This window comes from Sinohyriopsis cumingii, unplaced genomic scaffold, assembly GCF_028554795.1.
Source record: "Sinohyriopsis cumingii isolate HCF-2022 unplaced genomic scaffold, ASM2855479v2 utg001110l, whole genome shotgun sequence".
Lineage (NCBI taxonomy): Eukaryota > Metazoa > Mollusca > Bivalvia > Unionida > Unionidae > Sinohyriopsis > Sinohyriopsis cumingii.
Window position 1 is genome coordinate 796,428 of NW_028315961.1, and position 23,025 is coordinate 819,452.

The 23,025-nt window shown below is 36.8% G+C and overlaps 1 protein-coding gene across 2 annotated transcripts in view; it reads left to right on the forward strand.

Annotated features, from left to right (window-relative positions):
* The window catches only part of LOC149772829 (nephrin-like), a 267,846-nt gene that overhangs the window by 150,114 nt on the left and 94,707 nt on the right, over window positions 1-23,025 (forward strand). For both annotated transcript variants that reach the window (XM_089947226.1, XM_089947227.1), the window contains 2 exons: window positions 15,086-15,358; window positions 20,943-21,215. In XM_089947226.1, coding sequence (XP_089803352.1) covers window positions 15,086-15,358; window positions 20,943-21,215 — 546 coding nt within the window. The remainder of the gene's footprint in view (window positions 1-15,085; window positions 15,359-20,942; window positions 21,216-23,025) is intronic.

Genomic DNA, 23,025 nt, shown 5'->3' on the forward strand with positions numbered 1-23,025 from the left:
CATGTGTAGGCCTATTATACTAATGCCAGGCGGCTGCTGAAGCTGACGTAAGCAGTGTACTATATAAAGCCCAATCAGATAGGTTCAGCATTTAAAATATTTTAGACGTTGTGCGAGACAGTTCAAGCTACTGTTACATAAAACTTATTATTTTATCCATTTACGTACAATAAAGAACAGTAATGCCTCGAAAGTGTGTTAATACCGCGGACAATTTTTGCTATATTTGTGGGGAAGTGACATTTGCCAACCAGAAGAAAAGTATCAATTCTCAAGTGAAGAAGGCATATCATCTTTACTTCGGATGCAAGGTTGGTGACCAAGACAAGCCTTGGGCTCCGCATATATGCTGTGCTACATGTACAACACAGCTTTCACAGTGGTTGAATTGCAAAAGGTCATCAATGCCGTTTGCAGTCCCAATGGTGTGGAGAGAGCCAAGCAACCACCTAAATGACTGTTACTTCTGCTTGGTTCCTCCTCTTTCCGGCGGAATAACGAAGCGAAAGAAGTCGAGAATAGTCTACCCAAACATTCCGTCTGCATTGAGACCAGTTCCACATGGTGAGGGACTTCCTATTCCAGAACCTCCAGCAGAATATTCTCTTGATTCATCTGACGAAGACAAAGGTGAGTCGACCTGTTCTTCTCCTGGTCCATCAGCATGCAGTGATCCAGATTTTCACTGTGGTGCATCATCAACCCCACACAGAATAACATAGGAAGAACTAAATGACCTGATTCGTGATTTGGACTTATCAAAGAACAAGGCAGAATTGCTAGGATCAAGACTCCAACAATGGAATCTTCTAGAAGAAGATGTCACAATTACTGCATATCGAAAGCGCCACCAGCAATTGGAGCCTTTCTTCAGAAAGGAAAGTAATCTGATATTCTGTTCCGATATTGAGGGCCTCATGAATGCTTTAAAAATCACTCATGACCCACAAGAATGGAGACTATTTGTGGACTCTTCGAAACTGAGTCTCAAGGCTGTGCTTTTGCACAATGGAAACATTCTTCCATCTATTCCAGTAGCGTATGCTGTCCACATGAAAGAGACATACGATAACTTAAGGCAGCTACTGAATTCCATTGAGTATAACAAGTACAGCTGGTACCTCTGTGGTGATTTGAAGGTAGTTGCCCTTTTAATGGGACTGCAGCAAGGATATACAAAATACATGTGTTTCTTATGCGAGTGGGATAGCCGAGCAAGGGAAATGCACTACATGAGGAAGGAATGGACTCACAGGCAGAATGTAGCCACTGGAGAGAAGAATATCCAACACCCAGCTCTGGTTGAGGCTCAGAAAATCTTGCTACCACCCCTTCACATCAAACTAGGTTTGATGAAGAACTTCGTGAAAGCCATTGACCGGACTTTGCCAGCATTCCGATACCTGCATGAAAAATTCCCTCGACTCAGCGAAGCAAAGATTAAAGAGGGAGTTTTTGTGGGTCCTCAGATTCGAGAGCTTTTCAAAGATGACCGGTTCAACAACTTGCTGGAAGGTGACGCGAAACAAGCATGGAATGCTTTTCGCCTAGTTTCTACAAACTTCCTCGGAAATGTTAGGGCAGAAAACTATAAGGAACTAGTAGAAGACATGTTGATGAAGTATAAGAAACTTGGCTGCAATATGTCTCTAAAGATTCACTTCCTTCATTCCCATTTGGATTTCTTTCCTAGCAACTGTGGTATTGTTAGTGATGAACACGGCGAACGTTTTCATCAAGATATCGCAACAATGGAACAAAGATACCAGGGAAAATGGTCCACTACAATGCTGGCTGACTACTGCTGGACACTCCTCAGAGATGCTCCCGAACAGCTGTACAAGAGACAGGCGAAGAAATCTAAGATGTAGTCAATGACTTGATTTTTTATAGGTAGGCTATTACAGTTGACCTTTTACTATTGGAATGCATTTCGTTATGTAAACATTAATTTCTTGCAGATTACAAAAGAACTAGAGCCAATTTTGCAATTTGACTGTCATATTCTTGTTCAGCACATAAAAATTGATAAGAATTGACTAATTTTATTTCAGTAACATGACTTTTGTAAAAATTTGTTGTCCAGTGTTTTCAGATGCATGCGTGGAAGGCAGCATCAAGCTGTTACCACAAATGTATATAAAAAAAATTCATCTTACTTATTGGTTTATTCAATAGACATGGATAGACAGTAACTAGAATAGTCAAAAAAAAAAAACGATGGCCAATTCCTTTTTAAAAATGTACCCAGATAAAATAATTTGCTGAAATTTCAAAGGAAACAAATTACCTTTGAAGCACCAACAGTTATGAAAATGTACCCAGCAAATGGAAAAATACCAGTTTCAATCATGCATTACAATTATTTGATGTTGCCACCACAATGAGAAAATGGGCATTTGTTTGGTTCTCCAAAGCTGTCCTTTAGCGGTGACTTCAATAGCGTATGCACCCTTCATCAAAGAAAGCCGACTACAGTCTTTCAATAACAGCAAAGAACTTTCTTAAAAGGAAGTCAATACCAAACTTATATAAAAGTGATGGAATCTGATGGATTTTTGCTTTTTCCAATGTGACTGGAACATGTTAACTGTGCTGTGAAAGTTTCCTTTTTGTAGGGAAAAAGTTTATGCTTACAAACGCTACCAACGGCGGCTTAAAATGCAAACTAACTTTTGCCTACTTGGAATGTACTGAAAAGTAAATGTGCTTCATCATTCATTACATGATTGTGCTATGTTTTTCCACAGAATTCAGACCAATATGACCTGTTACAAAATTATTGAATATTTTAAAGCCGTGTGTGTGCATATTTTTGATGGAATCACTTGTATTGTGGATTCAATGTATCTGATGAGATTTGCGGGTGAGTACACAGTGTTGATATTCTATTCATGCTTTACATTAGACATTTATATATAAACAGGATTCACGTATATGTACCAATTCATGGTCCTCTGGATAAAGTAAACAATTATATATGTCTTCTCTGTTTTCACTACAGATGTATTTCTCATTACATCAATTTTAGATGGTAACTGTGCCGATGAAGCACATATTTGACCACCCGCATGTATTACCTATACCTCCCACAGTTTTTTTGGGGTACATTTTCTTCAGCTAACTGACCTGGTTGCTTATAACATGGTTCAGTCTATAACGCGGTCGGATTCTACGGGCCCCAACTACAACTGTATAAATATATCACCCATTGTAAACAATGTTATAAATTTTTGCATCAGAAGAAAATGTCAATTTCAACATTGGAAACATGCATTCTAACATCGAGCCATCAGACTTGTTACATTGTTGTTGTTGTTGTTGTTGTTCAAGGGTTTAACGCCATTTTTCAGCACAAGATAGGCTATACATGGCAGCCAGTATAACTGGTGGAGGAAGAACCCTGGAAAACCCAGGGAAGAACCATCAACCCACGAGAAGTTACTGGCAGGCTTTCCAACATATCCATGCTAGCCGAGCCTTGGACTCGAACCCACGCAGACAGAGGTGAGATGGCAGTGATCCAGAACGGTGAGCGCTTTAGACCACTTGGCCACTTGGGGCCCCCATGGTACATTGTATTTTACAGTTCAAATTATGGTCCTGTCATTAACAGCAAAAGTTTGGTAATTGTTCCTAATTAATGCAACTTTAGTATATGGTTGAAATGAATAAAAATGTGGAAAATTATCAAATCATAAATGTTCTACAAATCTCAGGTATTCTGCATGGTTTTAACCATGTGTCCTTTTTTTAGCTTGTTCTTTTAAGGAAGAATATAAAATACAATTTTTTTCACGAGAAAAAAAATAGTCAATTGGAACTGGTGCATAAATATCCTATTCATAATATAGATCATAGATGTTTAATTATTTAAATGCAGATTCCTGTTTGCCACTATTGATGCATTTGGCTATTTAGACAAAAAAATAAAACATGTAAACCAATTTATTTCAGTAGTATTTAGCGGATTTCTTTGTTTAGTGTTGTGTTATTGCATTAAAACATAAGATGAGATGCCGTGTTCTAACTATCAATAACTTTAATATATACAAACGACTATTGTGAGGTCTTAAGCGGTATCAAAGAGGCAGACACCTGTAGACTGAGTACAAGTGGAACTATGACTCATGCACAGAGGGTTCTGATTGGTCAGTTAACATATATAATGTTACATTTCTCTTCTTTTACACTTTTATCTACTCGCTCACCTTCTTTATCTTTCTTCTTGTATCTCTCTTGATACCACCATTGCCCCTAGATTCTGTTCCTTTATCTTTACCGTTCCCCAATCTTAGAAGACTCCTTACAAGGCAGTGGCTTAACGGGTCAATCAGGATGTAATTTACCAACCCTAGAAGGTGGTGACTTCACGGGTCAATCATAGGTAATTTTATCAACTGAGTATAGCATCTGTGTATCCCAGGTACTTGAAAAGTGTCCGCTTGTTGGGCTCCATTGTTGGCAGGGAGCACGGATGCTGAAATTTAAACAAACCAACATGGATATTTCCAAAATAAATGAACCAAAACTCTCTCTGACTCTGATGACGAACCATGTAGTTGTGGAGTCATTTCCACGCTTCATGGTCATACAGTCTAAAGATGCCACAAAATCGCTTGCCTCACTATCTCCATCTGTCATCGAAAAGACTATTACAGGATCGGTTGGCACACCAAAAAGTGTTAAAAAGTTAAAATTGGGTTATCTTCTTATTGAGTGTGAGCAACGAGGTCAAACAGAAAACATCAAGAAAATGAAAACTTTCTTCGAGATCCAAGTGACCTCATTCGCTCACATCACATTCAATACGTCCAAAGGCGTGATTTGCTGTCGTGACTTTGCTGGAGTCAGTGACACAGATATCATTGAAGGAATGAAAAATGAAGGTGTCACTGCAGACCATAGAATACGTATTAAAACGTAATAACAATCTGCAGGCCACAAACACCATTGCACTCACCTTCAACAAACCAACTGTACCCAAAGTGGTCAAAGTTGGCTTTTTGCAAGTGAAGGTCGAGATCTACATCCCAAACCCCATTTGGTGCTATAAGTGTCAGAAATATGGCCATCATGAAGACTGATGCGGAAACCATTCTCATCAGGAATCTGATTGTAGAGCAACTCTGCATTGTGTCAACTTTGGAAATTAGTATCATGCCAATTCCAAGGATTGTGATACCTGGAAACAGGAAAAGGAAATACAGAGGGTAAAATATACATCTAACATACCCTATCCAGAAGCCAGAAAACTCGTTCAGGCCAAAACAGCCCATCCTTCTCCACTGTAGTGAAGAACAATCTGAAAACAACAAAGGACACTCAAACACAAACAGAAACAGCTGATTCAACACCAAGCTCTAACACCCCGCCTCATTACTAAGCACAGAAAGACATGGTATCTACTCACAGTACCTTCAATAATACCCAACTACCAAAATCACCAAAGAATAAAAACAAATCTCATTGAAACAGGCAAAAAAAGGGGTCAGACGACCCCATCAAACTCTATAACAGGTTTGGAGACATTGAGAGCATGGATGCAGAAGAAACTGCTCCATGCACTCAAGGTAGCTCCAGACCTACAAACAAAAAATTCTCCCCTGTACTTCCTCATGAGAAATAACCACGCAAATTGCCTGCGCAAAAGACTCTAACCTAACTCCACAATCTTCATATTAAACATATAATGAAGAACACCATCATACAATGGAACTGTTGAGGACTTAAAGCCAACTACCACGATATTCTTATGCTTTTAAATGAGCATGACTTCATTTCCATACACGATTTGTGTCTATATAACACCAAATCACCGACATATTTACACCCAGGAACGGGTACATACACATGTATCAATTTGACAATATGTTCTCCTTCGCTGTTTTTGGACTATGAATGGAAGGTCGGTGATGACCTTCACAGCAATGATCACTTCCCAATATACCATGAAAATATTAAATCTACAATTGATGACGCAATTCCACAATTGAATGTAAAGAAGGCCAACTGGGCTAAGTTTGAAATACTCTGTAAAAATAGGCAAATGAGGATACAGTTTTCAATGTTAGTGGCCCTATTCAGCATTTTACATCTGTTTTAACCGAGATTGCAGAAGAATCCATTCCCAAACTGTAAAAGAACCCCAAAACCTTGGGTCACTAAGGAATGTAAGGAAGCCATTAGACAATGCCGAGAAGCATTGAAAAAATGTTTAACAATCGTCCAACATCCGGAAATTTAAGTAAATATCATATTCTCTGGGCCAAAGCTTGCAGCACAATCAAAGAAAGTAAATGAGCATCATGGAAGAAATATGTTTCTTCTTTAAACTCTTGTTCCTCTATTAAGAAAGTTTGGGACACTCTCTGCAAAGTAAATGGAAAGAGAAAACACAATTTTCTCTGACATCTGACACTGAACAATAACAACTTTAGTTCAAAACGTGACATTGCAAATACTCTTGCTGACAGTTTCTCCAAAAATTCATCATCATCTAATTATCCAGAAGCCTTCCAAAAATTGAAACCTCAAAAAGCAAAGTTACGTTTAAAATTCACATCCAACAACTCGGAAAGTTATAACCAACTGTTCTCACTATTGGCGCTTATGGAGGCTTTAGACAAGGCCCATAATACATCTGCTGGGCCTGATGAAATAGATTACCACTTTTGATCCAATTCATCATCAAGGAATAAGACTCACTCTGGGAGCATTTAAGACATCCCTGTGTGAAAGCCTTCTCGCTGAAGTGAACAAACCACCTTTATCACATCGTAGAGAAATGCTTTCCGCATAGTATGCCCTCAAATTAAAATCAAACCCTCTGAACCCTGCTTTTTTGGCTGTTTTTCAACCCAAATACAAAGCCTTATATGAAAATAAACTAAATGCCATGCCTTTCTTTGGCATTAGAATATCTTCAAGCCTTGACAGTACAAAAATTGATCTTTCTAAAATTCAGAAAAAGTCCATTCTCAAAATACCACCTTGGCTATTTAAACAACCAACGTACTTTTTAAGCTACACGATGAAAAAAATCCAAGACAAACCCTTCCATCTTCCACAACTCTTACCATGAACTCCTCACCGAATTTAAAAACTACACAAGAATTTATACTGATGGATCAATGGATGAGGAAAAGGCTGCTGCAGCCTTTGTTTATGGAAATCATACAACACAAGTTCGCTTACCAAATGGCACATCAGTTTTTTCAGCTGAAATCAGGGCAATAGACCTTGCTCTGCAATATGTTGGAAACAAACGTATTTTAAACAGCATCATCTTCTCCGACTCCCTATCAGTACTTGAGTCACTACACAATAGAAAACTGGAGAACCCATTGTTGACCAATGTTCTCATCAAAAATACTAAGATGAGTACCTCCCACAATATCGTATACTGCTGGTTACCTAGCCATGTTGGTATTAAAGGTAATGAAAAAGTAGATCATGCTGCGAAAATGGCCCTATCTCATGAATCATCAGATTTTAAAGTACCATATACTGATTTTAAACCTAGTATCAAAGAGACTTTATGTCAGAAGTGGCAGGCATCATGGAATGATGCAGTGAATAATAAACTTCACGCCAGCAAGCCAACCCTAGGAGAATGGACTCCTTCCTACAGAATCATGCGTAGGGAGGAGGGAGTCATTGCAAGAATCCGAATTGGTCATACTTATAACCCACTTCCACATACTAAAAGGTGAAGACCCACCAGAGTGCGCCTCTTGCAATGAACCATTTGCTGTTAAGCACTGTATGATAGAGTGTTTTGACCCACAACCTACGCGCGATCAGTATTACAATGTGCATGACATGAAGGAACTTTTTCATAGAATAAACATCACTTGTATTATAGCGTTCCTGAAAGTGAACATTTACTCTAAACTCTAACTTTTATGCTATCACCTTGTGCAGTTTTATGCAATATATATACCGTCCCTTTTTTAATACCTTTTCATCATTCTTCATTAACATACACTATTTACATCCCCCGTTGATTAGGAAGCTTTATTTTTCACCGTTACCATCTTATCATTTTAATTTCAACTGTTTGGTTTTGATATCGCTGGTCGATATGAGACTGTTTGGCGCTAAATAACCTAACAGTGCTGATGCACCGTTAAAATACAACCAATCAATGAATCAATCTTTTACACATGTATAGTGTTACATCTCTCTTTCTTACAAAGAAAAGGTTCTAATAAACTTTAAATAAACTGTCTCAGTGATTACAATGATCAATGAATACATCTCCGTGACAGACTGAGAATGCATTGTGCATTTTTTTAAAGATCCTTTTGCTTGTTTGATTGCTATTTAATGTACACTGCTGGTCCTTATCTTGAATCACCGTCTGTGTTTATCAACAAGATCATAGATTGTGCTATGATAATGACTGTTCTATTATCTGAGTCTCTCTTATCTGTGAGTACAGGATTTCACAACTGTTTCTTATCCAGGATATGTACAGGTTTTAGGAACTAATATTACACTGACTCTATTATCTTTGGTTTTACTAGCCTACCAGGACGTGTGTAGTATCCGCTTTGCTGACAATCTTGTTAGATGGTTGCATCAGGCTCAGGCGTACTTTGGCTGAAACACTGAGATTCCATTGATTCTGAAATCGATTTACTGGCATTTGTGGGAAGTGATACACCTGTACACAGTGTGTTTTCAATACGAGAGAAGGGTGCATTTATATTAGATTGCAGGGTGTGTTTTTCATTAGTTTTCATAAGCTGATATCTATTACGACAATAAATGGTACCATCTTTGGCGCAAGCTGAGTATGACCTTTCGTTGTGTTTTTTATTATAGCGGCAGGTTCCCAGTTTTGACCTTTGAATTGAACTCAGACTGATTCCCCTTCCTTAAGTGGTTTTAGTGGTTTTGCACTTTTATCAAAATAATTCTTTGTTTTCTTCTTGCGAAGTGTAATTTTCTTTTTGACCTCAGCAGTGATGGATGTTTTGGGAGTTAAATTTTTGCAGGTTGTTGGGAGAATAGATCTAAGTTGTCTCCCCGTCAACAATTGTGCTGGTGATAACCTGATATCAAGAGCAGTGACTTGATACTCTAATATGTCTATAAGCGGTTCTCTGCCATCGGCTTTTGCTTTTGAGAGAATTCTCTTTACAGTTTGAACTGTTTTCTCCATTAGGCCATTCTACTGAGGGTATGTGGAACTTAATGTAACATGTTTAAAGTCTCATTCTTTCGCGAAGCTTGCAAACTCACGGGAAGAATAGCAAATTTGATTGTCGCTGACAGTGCAATTTTTTGTGCTTGCGAGTGCTTTAACTTCAAAGTAGTGACTAAAATAATCTTCTACAACAATGTACTCTTTATTATTCCCATGTAAATAGGTCTGTGGCAACTTTTTGCCATGGATATTTAGGGACGTCATGGGGGAGAACTTCTGCGCTCCAGATAGAGCATTTTGACAGTAAATCAGAAATGTCAACTGAGATTTTTGGCAAAAGCATGACATCTCTGGCTCTTTTCAGACAATTCTCAATACCTAAGTGTCCTAAATGTACAGTTTCTAGCATTTTCTGCCTGAGGACTTGTGGTATGACTATTTTTTGACCTTTCAAGATTAACCCATCTACAACTGAAAGTGTATCTCTATAATTCCAATAGTCAATTATCTCTGATTGACAACTTGACCTCTTTTCAGGCCAACCTTCAATTATGACCTGTTTCAGTATGACCAGTTGGGGGTCTTGTTCAGTGAGAGATTGAATTTCTTCCTTCTTACGATCAGATACAGGTAATGCTGATAACACCATCTGCACATGCAGATCTATACCTTCAGATAAGGTGGGGTGTGTATCAGTTAACAACTTACAGGAGAGTGTGTCTGTTACAGGTATGTTCTTACCTTGGTAATGTTTTACCTCTATGTCATAATGCTGCAGTTGCAAAAGCATGCATTGTAGTCGCGGTGGGGCTGCATAGAGGGGCTCATTATAGAGACAAGTGGAAAGTGGTCAGTTTGAACGTGTACCTTTCTCACGTATACATATTGATGGAACCATTTGCATCTGAACAGTATAGTGAACATTTCTTTCTCTATCTGAGCACAATTAATTTCGGTTGTAGTCAATGATTTTAAAGCATAAGCCATGGGCTTATCATCTTGTATTAGGGCGGCACCAAGCCCATATTTTGACACATCAACTTGCAAAGTCAGTGGTTTCTTAGGGTCAAAATAGAACAGAACAGGTCCTAGGCTTATAGTAATTATGTCTTTGACCTTTTGAAATGCATCTATTTGCAGAGTGTCCTTTGCAAACTCTACATCTTTTGCTAACAGTTGTCTTAATGGACTGGTGCCCTCAGCTAAATTTTGGGCAAATTTGGACAAGTAGTTAACCATGCCAAGAATGATTTCTAACTCCACGTGGTTCCATTTCTCTGACCACTGCTACTTTGGCAGGGTCTGATTTTAGACCTTTTGATGACAGAATGTGCCAAATTACTGCACTTCTGTGACATCTACTTCTAGTTTTTCCTCATTTAGCCGGATTCCTTTTTGAGGTATAATTTGAGAACATTTCCAAAAACTAGTATATCATCGCAAATAGAGGTGAGGTATGAAGAGTCACGTGACAATTTTATTGCCCAATATCCTGACCGTGCATCCAATTTGGTTGAAGTATTTTGCACCTGATAATTGGGGTAGGATATCGTCTAATGTATGCATAGAGTAATAGGGTCGCAAAATTGCTCTATTAAGATCTTATGGGTTTACCCGATTGCTTTTCAACCATAGAATTTACCCATGATGTAGGTGTTGTAACTAGGGCAATATTTTCATTTTCAATGCGATCAAGTTCAGTTTTGAGTCTGTCTTGAAGTGCGACAGGTACTCACCATGGAGGGTGTACTACAGGTGTAGCTTTGGGGTCGAAGTGTATGGTACATTCCCCTGGGAAAAGACCTATTCCATTGAAGACTTTGGTGTATTCCTTGAGAACAACTGCCTTAGTGGGGGGCGTACTCTTCTTACATTGTAAATCTGACATCCGTGTCTGGACTGAGTATGTAAATTTAACCAAGCCTAACTCCATAAAAGATTGTAAACCAAGTTTAACACTTTTCAAGAGAAGATCACTACAGTGTGCCCTCTCATCAAGTCAGTGCATAAGTTTGTTCAGATTTATTTGAATAAAATACAAGTGTAAACATGTTGCAAATTAAAGAAGTCGATCAGTCTTCTCTAAATGTACAGAATAGACATGATTGTTTTTTTCTTTTTATTTTGTTATTGTCCCTATATATTTGATATAAATTAAGACTACTTGATTCTTTAAATTGTATCTGATTACAAATCATGCAAGTTGTATTGCTCTTTCCGTCGGAGGTCATCATTCATCGGCTATTCAAATGTCAATCAATAAAATTTCCATTGTTAATGACTGGACCATGATTTGAGCTGCATGTATTAAGTGCAATGCGCCAAGTCATTTGTGTGATAGAAATGCACCCCCAACCTGAATTTGACATCTTCATCCAATGGTTACATTTTATAAAAGTGTTTACAATTGTCACTTGCTTGATTTCTACTGAACATCTGCTGAGGCCAAGTCTTTATTAGAGAGAGACAATTTAAGTTTCTAAGGGGTGGGGGGTGGGGTAAATACTTAAAAACTTATGTCTTATTCTGCAATGTGGTGTAAATAAGGACACTAGCATTCCTTTGCTTTACTTGCAACAAACTTATCTTGTGATGAATGAAATAATAGTCGGAAATAATGCTTTAGCCATGTAAAATTAAATGGCCAGTCCTTTACAGTACATAAATTCATAAATTTAACTAGCTGATAGTTGTGTACATGCATTTTCAATCTCGTGAAAGGACCATTACTGCTTAAGGATTAAACACATTCTCATTTAAAAGTAAATTCAGTGTTTTCTTTTTTGTTGTTTGTGTTTTCAAACAGAAGCTGCTATATGGAATTTAATTGTCACAACCTCAGAGGGTTACTTTTCATGTTTAAATTGACACTATTCAAGAGAACCTCAACAAGGTGGGCCTGTCATGAAGTCAGTGCATGTGGTTTCTAAATGTATGAAATATACAAGACTTTAAAATTAATTTCTGTTGTCCATATGTGTGATCAAAAAGGAGATCACTAATTGCTAAAATAGTATTTGTTCTTTAATCGGTCTGTCCATGGGTGGTATTCACTGATTGCACTGGTCAACAGTGAAATCATTACTGACTTGAAAAGGCCCTAATCTGTAGTATTTTGGTGTGCCGAACACGAATATAACCGTGAAAAATTTGTATTGGCTCTCGTTTTGAAGATATTCATATACCTCATTTTCTATGTTTCACTGTGTAAATTTCTCCAGTAGGACTGCAGCAACATCCGGAATAATGATGTAACATTGCATAATACCATCATGCTCACATCATCCACAGTTGATTGCATCATTTTCTGATGCAATGCAATACTAATGCCATGCGGCTGCTGAAGTAAGTTGACGTCAGCAGTGTACTATATATGTGTAGGCCTATTATACTAATGCCAGGCGGCTGCTGAAGCTGACGTAAGCAGTGTACTATATAAAGCACAATCAGATAGGTTCAGCATTTAAAATATTTTAGACGTTGTGCGAGACAGTTCAAGCTACTGTTACATAAAACGTATTATTTTATCCATTTACGTACAATAAAGAACAGTAATGCCTCGAAAGTGTGTTAATACCGCGGACAATTTTTGCTATATTTCTGGGGAAGTGACATTTGCCAACCAGAAGAAAAGTATCAATTCTCAAGTGAAGAAGGCATATCATCTTTACTTCGGATGCAAGGTTGGTGACCAAGACAAGCCTTGGGCTCCGCATATATGCTGTGCTACATGTACAACACAGCTTTCACAGTGGTTGAATTGCAAAAGGTCATCAATGCCGTTTGCAGTCCCAATGGTGTGGAGAGAGCCAAGCAACCACCTAAATGACTGTTACTTCTGCTTGGTTCCTCCTCTTTCCGGCGGAATAACGAAGCGAAAGAAGTCGAGAATAGTCTACCCAAACATTCCGTCTGCATTGAGACCAGTTCCACATGGTGAGGGACTTCCTATTCCAGAACCTCCAGCAGAATATTCTCTTGATTCATCTGACGAAGACAAAGGTGAGTCGACCTGTTCTTCTCCTGGTCCATCAGCATGCAGTGATCCAGATTTTCACTGTGGTGCATCATCAACCCCACACAGAATAACACAGGAAGAACTAAATGACCTGATTCGTGATTTGGACTTATCAAAGAACAAGGCAGAATTGCTAGGATCAAGACTCCAACAATGGAATCTTCTAGAAGAAGATGTCACAATTACTGCATATCGAAAGCGCCACCAGCAATTGGAGCCTTTCTTCAGAAAGGAAAGTAATCTGATATTCTGTTCCGATATTGAGGGCCTCATGAATGCTTTAAAAATCACTCATGACCCACAAGAATGGAGACTATTTGTGGACTCTTCGAAACTGAGTCTCAAGGCTGTGCTTTTGCACAATGGAAACATTCTTCCATCTATTCCAGTAGCGTATGCTGTCCACATGAAAGAGACATACGATAACTTAAGGCAGCTACTGAATTCCATTGAGTATAACAAGTACAGCTGGCACCTCTGTGGTGATTTGAAGGTAGTTGCCCTTTTAATGGGACTGCAGCAAGGATATACAAAATACATGTGTTTCTTATGCGAGTGGGATAGCCGAGCAAGGGAAATGCACTACATGAGGAAGGAATGGACTCACAGGCAGAATGTAGCCATTGGAGAGAAGAATATCCAACACCCAGCTCTGGTTGAGGCTCAGAAAATCTTGCTACCACCCCTTCACATCAAACTAGGTTTGATGAAGAACTTCGTGAAAGCCATTGACCGGACTTTGCCAGCATTCCGATACCTGCATAAAAAATTCCCTCGACTCAGCGAAGCAAAGATTAAAGAGGGAGTTTTTGTGGGTCCTCAGATTCGAGAGCTTTTCAAAGATGACCGGTTCAACAACTTGCTGGAAGGTGACGCGAAACAAGCATGGAATGCTTTTCGCCTAGTTTCTACAAACTTCCTCGGAAATGTTAGGGCAGAAAACTATAAGGAACTAGTAGAAGACATGTTGATGAAGTATAAGAAACTTGGCTGCAATATGTCTCTAAAGATTCACTTCCTTCATTCCCATTTGGATTTCTTTCCTAGCAACTGTGGTATTGTTAGTGATGAACACGGCGAACGTTTTCATCAAGATATCGCAACAATGGAACAAAGATACCAGGGAAAATGGTCCACTACAATGCTGGCTGACTACTGCTGGACACTCCTCAGAGATGCTCCCGAACAGCTGTACAAGAGACAGGCAAAGAAATCTAAGATGTAGTCAATGACTTGATTTTTTATAGGTAGGCTATTACAGTTGACCTTTTACTATTGGAATGCATTTCGTTATGTAAACATTAATTTCTTGCAGATTACAAAAAAACTAGAGCCAATTTTGCAATTTGACTGTCATATTCGTGTTCAGCACATAAAAATTGATAAGAATTGACTAATTTTATTTCAGTAACATGACTTTTGTAAAAATTTGTTGTCCAGTGTTGCTTGTTAAAATGTCAATCGATAAAACCAATAAGCTACCCTATGGTAGGGATGCCTTCGGTGTGCTGACAGAGACAAGGTGGTGATGTGTTAGTATTTTATTGCAATGTCGCAGAGCAAAAGTAGAGGGGATTAAGGACCCCAGTGCGATGTGTGGGGTTCTGAAAATACACGTGAGTGGTACTGTAGTAATTCTGAATTGGTAAAAGCTCAACAATACAACCCAGGCTTTGCAGAAGCTTAGCATGACAATCCTACATTGGTGTGGTTCAACATAACAAACCTGCCTTAACAGAAACTTCATGTAGGAATCACCTTGGCATACATGTGCATATCTGTCCATCTATGTAATCTATATACAGCATAGATTTATTATCCTTTAATATGCATTAAATAGATGGCTGCTTTGACACACTAATGGTCTCTTATTTGCTCCGTACTTCTAATTATTTGTTTTTCTTTTCCAGATCCCCCATACATACAATTGCAGATCAGTCCATACAAAGTAATAGAGAACCAAACTCTCAATGTGACCTGTCAGGGCAATAGCAATCCACCAGCTGACCAGATTTCTTGGTCTCCCATTGGGGATGGTTCTATATCCTCCATTTTGTACTTGAGCTCTGTGTCAAGGAACAACAAAGGGACTTACAATTGTACAGCCAAAAACACCATGACACCAACAATTGGGGGACAACAGATAGGCATGAACACAAGACAGATAGAGGTGGATGTTTTGTGTAAGTATTGATAATGCTTAAATTGTGTGTAATTGTGTATATCTGTGTTTATATTTAGAGGTGTATGTTCTGTGTAGGTGTTAATAATGCTTACATTGTGTCTATCTGTTTCTAAAAGGTTCTGAACAGGAAATTGAATATCCATAGATGAGATCACAATGGGGATATGATATGAACTGGAATATTCCCTGTTTTAGTATCAGTAATACATACATGTTGATGTTGTGCAGTTGGCTCTTTACCATATGGGAAATACCCCAACCATATGATAAGAATTCATCCTTCCATAGGGTAAGCCAGAAGATTATAGAATAGTAGGATGTCCCTGGTCAAAACCACAGATACCATGCCCTTGCACATTGCACTTCATTCTGTTTCCATTTGCAGACATTAGTGACTGTTTTATTTATATTGTGGAAGAATTACCTTCACGTTATGTGTTAATATAGCAGTTTTACTTCACATGTTGAGAGAGCTTAATTGAATTATTCACAATTTGTTCTCGTACACATTTTTGTGCTACCTTGCAAGTAAATATCTCACCCCATGGCGATGTTAGCATAATTTTGCTGATACTTTCAAGCTCAGATATGTATTTAATTAAAATAACTCTGTTGTTGTCAAATTGGGTAATTTTGTATCATTAGCTCTACTGGTCATAAATCAGAAGAATGTATGTAGTGATTTTGTTGTCCATAAGCTGTCATCTTTTATCAGTCATCCATCTGTTAGCACAAATTTGTCATTGCTCTTCTCCAAAGCTACTTGGGGGAATATCATAAAACTTTACACAAACATACATCTCATGGTCCAGCTTGTCCTAGATGAAAATGATGCTGCCTGCACATCCAATATTGCTGCCACAGTGGTCATCTTAAAAAAAGGTCTTACTACTCCTCCTGAACTGACAGTAATATCAGTATGTGGTTTTCACAACAAGACTCCTCCTGATGTTTAATATAGCCCTGATAGCCATCTTGAAAATTTGTCTTAATTTAAATTTACCTGAGCAGAATATTATATTTAAATGGGATTTTTCACCAAAAGTTTCTTTGTCAAGTTGGTCTTAAATGGACAAGGTGCTGACTTGATGTCCATTATGGCTGCCATTGTAGCCATCTTGAAATTGTTGTTATTGCTAATCCTAAACAGATGATAATGTCAACATGAAGTTTTCACTAATCTTATGTCACTTGTTTAGGCTCGAATAAACAGTAACACAAGTAAGAGTGAAAACAACAAGTTTTGAAAAAATACAATAATTTATTTCCCTGGAAAAAATTTTTAAAAATGAAAAATATGAACTTAGGGTTTTATAGAATCAAATCCAAAAATAATCTATGAATAATCCAAGAATCAAATTTTAGTAGTCCTAATAACAAAATGTTCTACTGATTTCACATTCAAATCCCAACAAAGAATACAAGATGGAAGATGATGACATATGCTGCAATCTGTAGTGTTGAATACTTAAGTTCCTTGTAGTAACAAGAATTATCACTCCGGTTTCTGTTAGCTGAATAAATGTGTATAAAAAACTGTCTTTGTTCCACAATATTACATGAGCACATGTATTTTCCAGAAGAAAAAAATTAATCCTTTTGAATCCAAGTAATTTGAAATAACTCCAAAAAACAGCACAGCATACAACTAAAAGTTTAACAGCCCAGCTTCTACTGAGATTAATTCTCCAAAACATGGTTCATATGTTTTTTCTAAAACAAAAGGTTATGTGATCATCTTCTGGAAGATTATAGAAGCAAGTACTTGTTACAGATCACATTTACCCAGTGTGACCCTGATAAAAACCAATTATTTTTACTCCCATCTTGACCTTAGAAACAACCAATCATTTTAAAATAAAGTAGAACTTGTTTTTGAAGGTTGCTACAAATTCTGAAACAAGGTCAGGATTTAAATAAACACCTGGTGTTTATAAACTAACAGTCAAGGTCAAACTATCTTCTGAAAAAGTATTTATCTCTAGTGAATAAATTTACATTACAATATCATGTAATGAAAATTAAAAATCAATTTAAAACTGACAAACAATTAAATTGAAATAAATATATATTAAATCAGATATAATCAAATCAAATATACATAACACTAAAATAATATTGTCACCACCTCAGTCATCAAGATAATTCTTTATATCATTACTTATGAATGGAAAGTCATATGGATTTGGGTTATTCAAAAAAAGACATTTTGGTCCGAAATGCAAATGGCACTGATATGAAGCATAATATGGCCATCACAGAAGTCAGCTTGAAAGTTGTGTCATCATTTCTTCTGTGGAATTCTGTGGAATGAATAGTCATATCATCAGGGGTTTTCTAAAATGACTATCCCTCAATATGGCCACAATAAGGAATATTAGTGTGAACCAATTCATCTATAAAACGATGCATTGGCACTTTATCTGTAACAATACATATTTTTTATACAAGTGGTGGGAAAAAATCATCATTAATCATCAACAATTGTAATAATAGATGACTTTGTTGCCTTCTTATTCTTTAAATTGAGAATTCACCTGAAACGGCTGATGCAGGCACATGCACTCATTTTTGTTAGTTAAAATGAAAAATATGTGACAATACTCACTTACCTTCTACAAATTAACACCATGGGACATTCATAATTGTGCCCCCCTCCCCACCAGTTCCATGGTAATTATTTTATTGCAACAGCTTGTTCAACATAAAGTAGTCATAGTTTCCTCTGACCGCTGGCATCCCCTATTTGATATTTCTGTTGGGATGTAGGTTCAATTGTCTATGAAAAAGTTGAAATTCGCTGACAACCTTCTATGTTGACATAGGTTACCCCCTTTACTAGTCAGACTAGCTAACTTGAACGCCCTTTCATTAGGCTGTACCTGCATGAAATCAATCAGAAAATTATTTGTTTTCTCAGAAGTTGTGAAGGTAACATTCTGTACATCTTTAAACTGTCGACAGATGAGAGAAAACTACAGTGTTGGTGAAATTTGGCCTGGAACTCACCATTTGAATTGCCTGTCATATGACATTAATTGTTTCTAAAATAAATTTGATTGACACATTGTTCCTTGGAACATTGTTATGTCGTAATGTGAGCTCTCATCCAGGAAGTTTTATAAATGCATCTTTAATATATGGGCTAGCTAGAAACCCACAAATGGCTGATTCTATGCATGGTTCATCTTCAGATGAGGATTTCATTTCGCAAATACTGGCTGATGTTGATTACGATGACAATACTTTTTAAAGTTATGAAGTATATCGGATTACTGTTGGTGGAAAAAGTGGTAATGGAGATACCATTATAGATTTTGGGCCTGAAAATGGTGTTAAATATGAGTCCAATGTACATACTGGATGGACAAATATAGACAGCATGTCTGTCAATCACCCTTTTTTCCAATATAGAAAATGCAGAATAACAAAATATATTAAAATAATTTTCATTTCTTTTCTCAAACACTTTAGCCCTGCAGGATCATTTGCTACAAAAATATCTCCTTATTGGGGTTAGGGTTAGGGTCCCATATGATTTCAATTCTGGAATGTACTGGTCCTCCAAGAACCATGACATTGTCAAGATGGCATTGTCCAGAATTGTTCTGAATAATTTTTAACAGTTCCAGAATAATATTATTGTCCAAATAATGAGCACTTTCTATCACAACTGAACAGTCCAAATAAATAATATTACTCTCAAAATATTATTTAAGTACAACATAAAATACAGTGCAAACTTACATCAGGAACATAAAAAGTGTGATTGACTCCAGAAATCAGAAAGAAACTGAATGATTAATTTTTCCTTATATACATCATAAATTGTGACATTAGTTTGCATAGACCCCATGTGACAACATACACTATGATTTATTACAAATTACATATACGTGGCCTCATGCAATAATTGGGAATCCACATAGTTTTTTGAAACTTCCATATCCCATTAGTCACTAAGAAAAATACACCATGGGTGCCATTTTAAGTCCTATTATTATGATTATTATTACTAATTGTCAAAGGCCCTGAGTGGCCGAGTGGTCTAAAGTGCTCTCCATTATGGATCACTGCAATCTCACCTCTGTCTGCATGGGTTCAAGCCTCGGATTCAGCCAATGTGGGTATGTGAGAAAGCTTGCCAGTAGTTTCTTGTGGGTTGGTGGTTCTTTCCGGGGTTTTCCCAGGTTCTTCCTCCACCATTAATACTGGCTGCCATGTATTGCCTATTGTGTGCTGAAAAATGGCATTAAACCATACAGCAACAAAATCAACAACAACTAATTGTCAACACACAATTTATATAAAAAAATATTCTATATAGTTTACGACAATGAATAAAAATTAAAGAAAATATACCAGAAGTTACAGAAAAATAGATATACATAACACTGTGTTTTGACCTCCAACTTGCAAAATACATTTTGTTATACTGCTACACTCAGTTACAAGAAGAAGCTTTGCATTGCTCTGTCACAATCATTATGTCATTTGCATCAGATTAAATCAAGGAAAAAAGAAAAGTTAGAAAGCTTGCTAATCCTAAATATGTAACAGCTGGCTGTAACTGTCTGTATCAGATCAGCTCATTTTAATTAATCAATCAATCACTGATATATGTGATATATTTAGAACTACTTTACATTAGCCTGTTCATACACACAAGTAATTAAAGATAGCAAGGCAACCAAACGAAATTAGTACACTGTAAATACAAAATGTGGTTTCATAGATATGGTTCATTATGGATAAATGAGTTCCAGAGTCTGTAGTGAACTTAAATTTACATAATTGGCACTCGGAGATTTCCTTAAGGATTAGAAGTTTCACCATTACTTCGAATGATATTGTGGCAGTGATATTTTACTAACATTATTATAAAACAAAAATAGAATTTCCACTTTTTTTTACTCTTGTTTCACATAATAAATGTCCCTAAGTTTTGAAAGAAGGAAACTTGTGATGTGAATCAACAACAAAAACAAAAAATGTTTTTTTGCGTACATGTGATGATCAATGAAACCTGTTAGAGTATATCACTGATATTTCAGAGGTTGGATACCTTGAAAATAATAGTGAAAATTTATACCAAATAGTGAATAACATCATTAAAATTGGTTGACAGTTATTCCCAACACAATTATAAAATGAGTATTTAGCCAATAAATACTGTAGCCCCATTACATCCCCTGTTTCAACTACCACCATGAGTTTTGTCAATGTCCAATGGATGGCATCTGCTCTTTATTTTTAATGAGTTTCATTGGTAACTCGCACTTGCTAATAGTGCATTCCAGATGAATGATGAATGTCTTACAAATTTTGTTCCAGATCCTTCATCCATACAGGGTCTGACTAGCCCATATGTTGTGATAGAGAACCAGGCTCTTGATGTCAACTGTCTGGCCAATGGTAACCCAATTCTATTCATTAATGGTCATACGTTAACCTTGAAAAAATTAATTTTATCCTGGAAAAAACCTGGAAAAGACCTGGAAATTTATATTTAGAAAAGTGGGGGAACTATGTATCTATCTATTCCAGATGACATGACAAATATCTTAGAATTCTCTTTCCAGATCCCCCATCCATACAGGGTCTGACTAGCCTATACAAAGTGACAGAGAACCAATCACTCAGTGTAACCTGCCAGGCCTATGGTAACCCACCACCTGACAAGATATCTTGGACTCCTAGTGGGGAAGGTTCAGTGCCCTCCATATTGTACTTCAACTCTGTGTCAAGGAACAACAATGGGACCTATACGTGTACAGCCCAAAACACCATGATTCCAACAGTTGGGACACAACAGACTGGCATGAGCACGAGTCAGATACAGGTTGATGTTCTGTGTAAGTAATAATGTCAGTGTTGGCATCAGATATGTTCATCAGTGAATCCTATGGGACAAATACTCCAAATATTAATTTGCATATTGGATTTGCACATTAATGTTGCTATGAGTCAGTCATCTAGTGTCCCGTCATCTGTAAATAATAGTTGGAAAGTTTTTCTTATAAAACACTGTTTGCCAAATCATCACTGTTATGTACTTGCAAATCACATACAAGACAAACAAATTTGAAATTCTGTTGATTTCTTTTGCCATTTGAAAGAAAAAAACTGCATAATGGATATTAGTAGCATCAATGTAGCTGTGATGATTATAAAATAGGTCCATATTACAATCCAGCAAATTACAGGTTCCAACATCATGTTAGGGTTTTTAAAGTGTTCTTGTGTGAAATAGTTCTTAAAAGATGTAGTGACCATTGCAATGAGTAAAAATGTACAGAAAATACATCTTTCTTTCATGTTTCATTAAAACTTTATTAATATAGAATGTAACAAAGACAGACAAATATATTTCTGTTTTACTTTTTCAAATGCATAGAAGATTTATAGCCAAGAACAGACATGTTTGGGTCAGGGTGTATCTGCACCTCATCAGATGAGAATATTTCATATTTGGTTCAGATCAATCTGTTCATCATACATGGCAAAATATGTGGAATGAAGACTCCATCATCAAACTTAAAAACATCCACCCAATGAGAAAGAAGTATTTTGACTTGAACTGCATGTTGAAACTGTTTTATATACTTTAAACAAATTTGACATCTTCATATTTTATATTTTATCTTGTGTTTTATGCTTACATTTGCTTGGAAGGTTTTATTTTGGATGAAATTATTTTCATAGATTTCATTAATGATCAGTACTTTCTAGTGTTGGTATATGTTTGTATTTATATTGCGTCTGGCTGTAGACATCTTGTCATATGCCAATATTTTTCCAAACATTATTGCAGTATGTGTATTAGATACTCTCAGAAAGCTCCTATGGTAACATTTATCTGAACATTTAACAGGTACAAAGACAAAAAACATTATGTACCGTAAAATCAACTGCATAATTTTACAAAGGAAGTAGACAATTAATACTAATGTTCTGTGATCATGTTCTCAACTGTCGATGATTTGATCCAGTAGGAAATTGTGCTGATCAGTATCACTGAAAACAATACATTCATCTGACCATCTACACCTGAAACAGAGATTATAACTGTGTGTTAAATCAGCTGAAGACAACTTTGCTATGTTATATGAATCATTTATGTCTATCAGTACTTAACCTGTATCTTTTCACTTGAGTATCACAATGTATTAATTTGGTGTTCATTACAAGAATTTCACTTTTAAATCTTAAAAGGGTTGTCTAACTTGGTATCTTGGTTTTGCTCTAAAAGGTAAGCAGCAGAGAGGGTGAACAGACCACTTAAGGGCATGGTCACCCTTGTGTTTAGACCAAAAAAAATAGTGACCCTTCATAGAGGTCAATACCACGTCTACGATTATTGTTTGTCCCAAACAGAATTGTAGACAAACCCCCTCTGCTGCTATCAATCTTGGGAATCATCATGTGAATCATGGGAATCTTTTGTTTTGTTCTTCAAGTAATATTCAAGTTCTGATGGTGGTTTTTCTATTTTTGGATTTATGTTCTTCCTTTTTCTGTAATAGTTCATCAAACTTCTGCATCGATCTCCACCGCAAGTTTTGCAAATCTGATATAATCCTCTAACGCCGTTGTTACATCCAACACATCTTCGTGAACCAGCATGAGGATTTTTCTTTAAAATATATTTATGTTTTTTGCAAT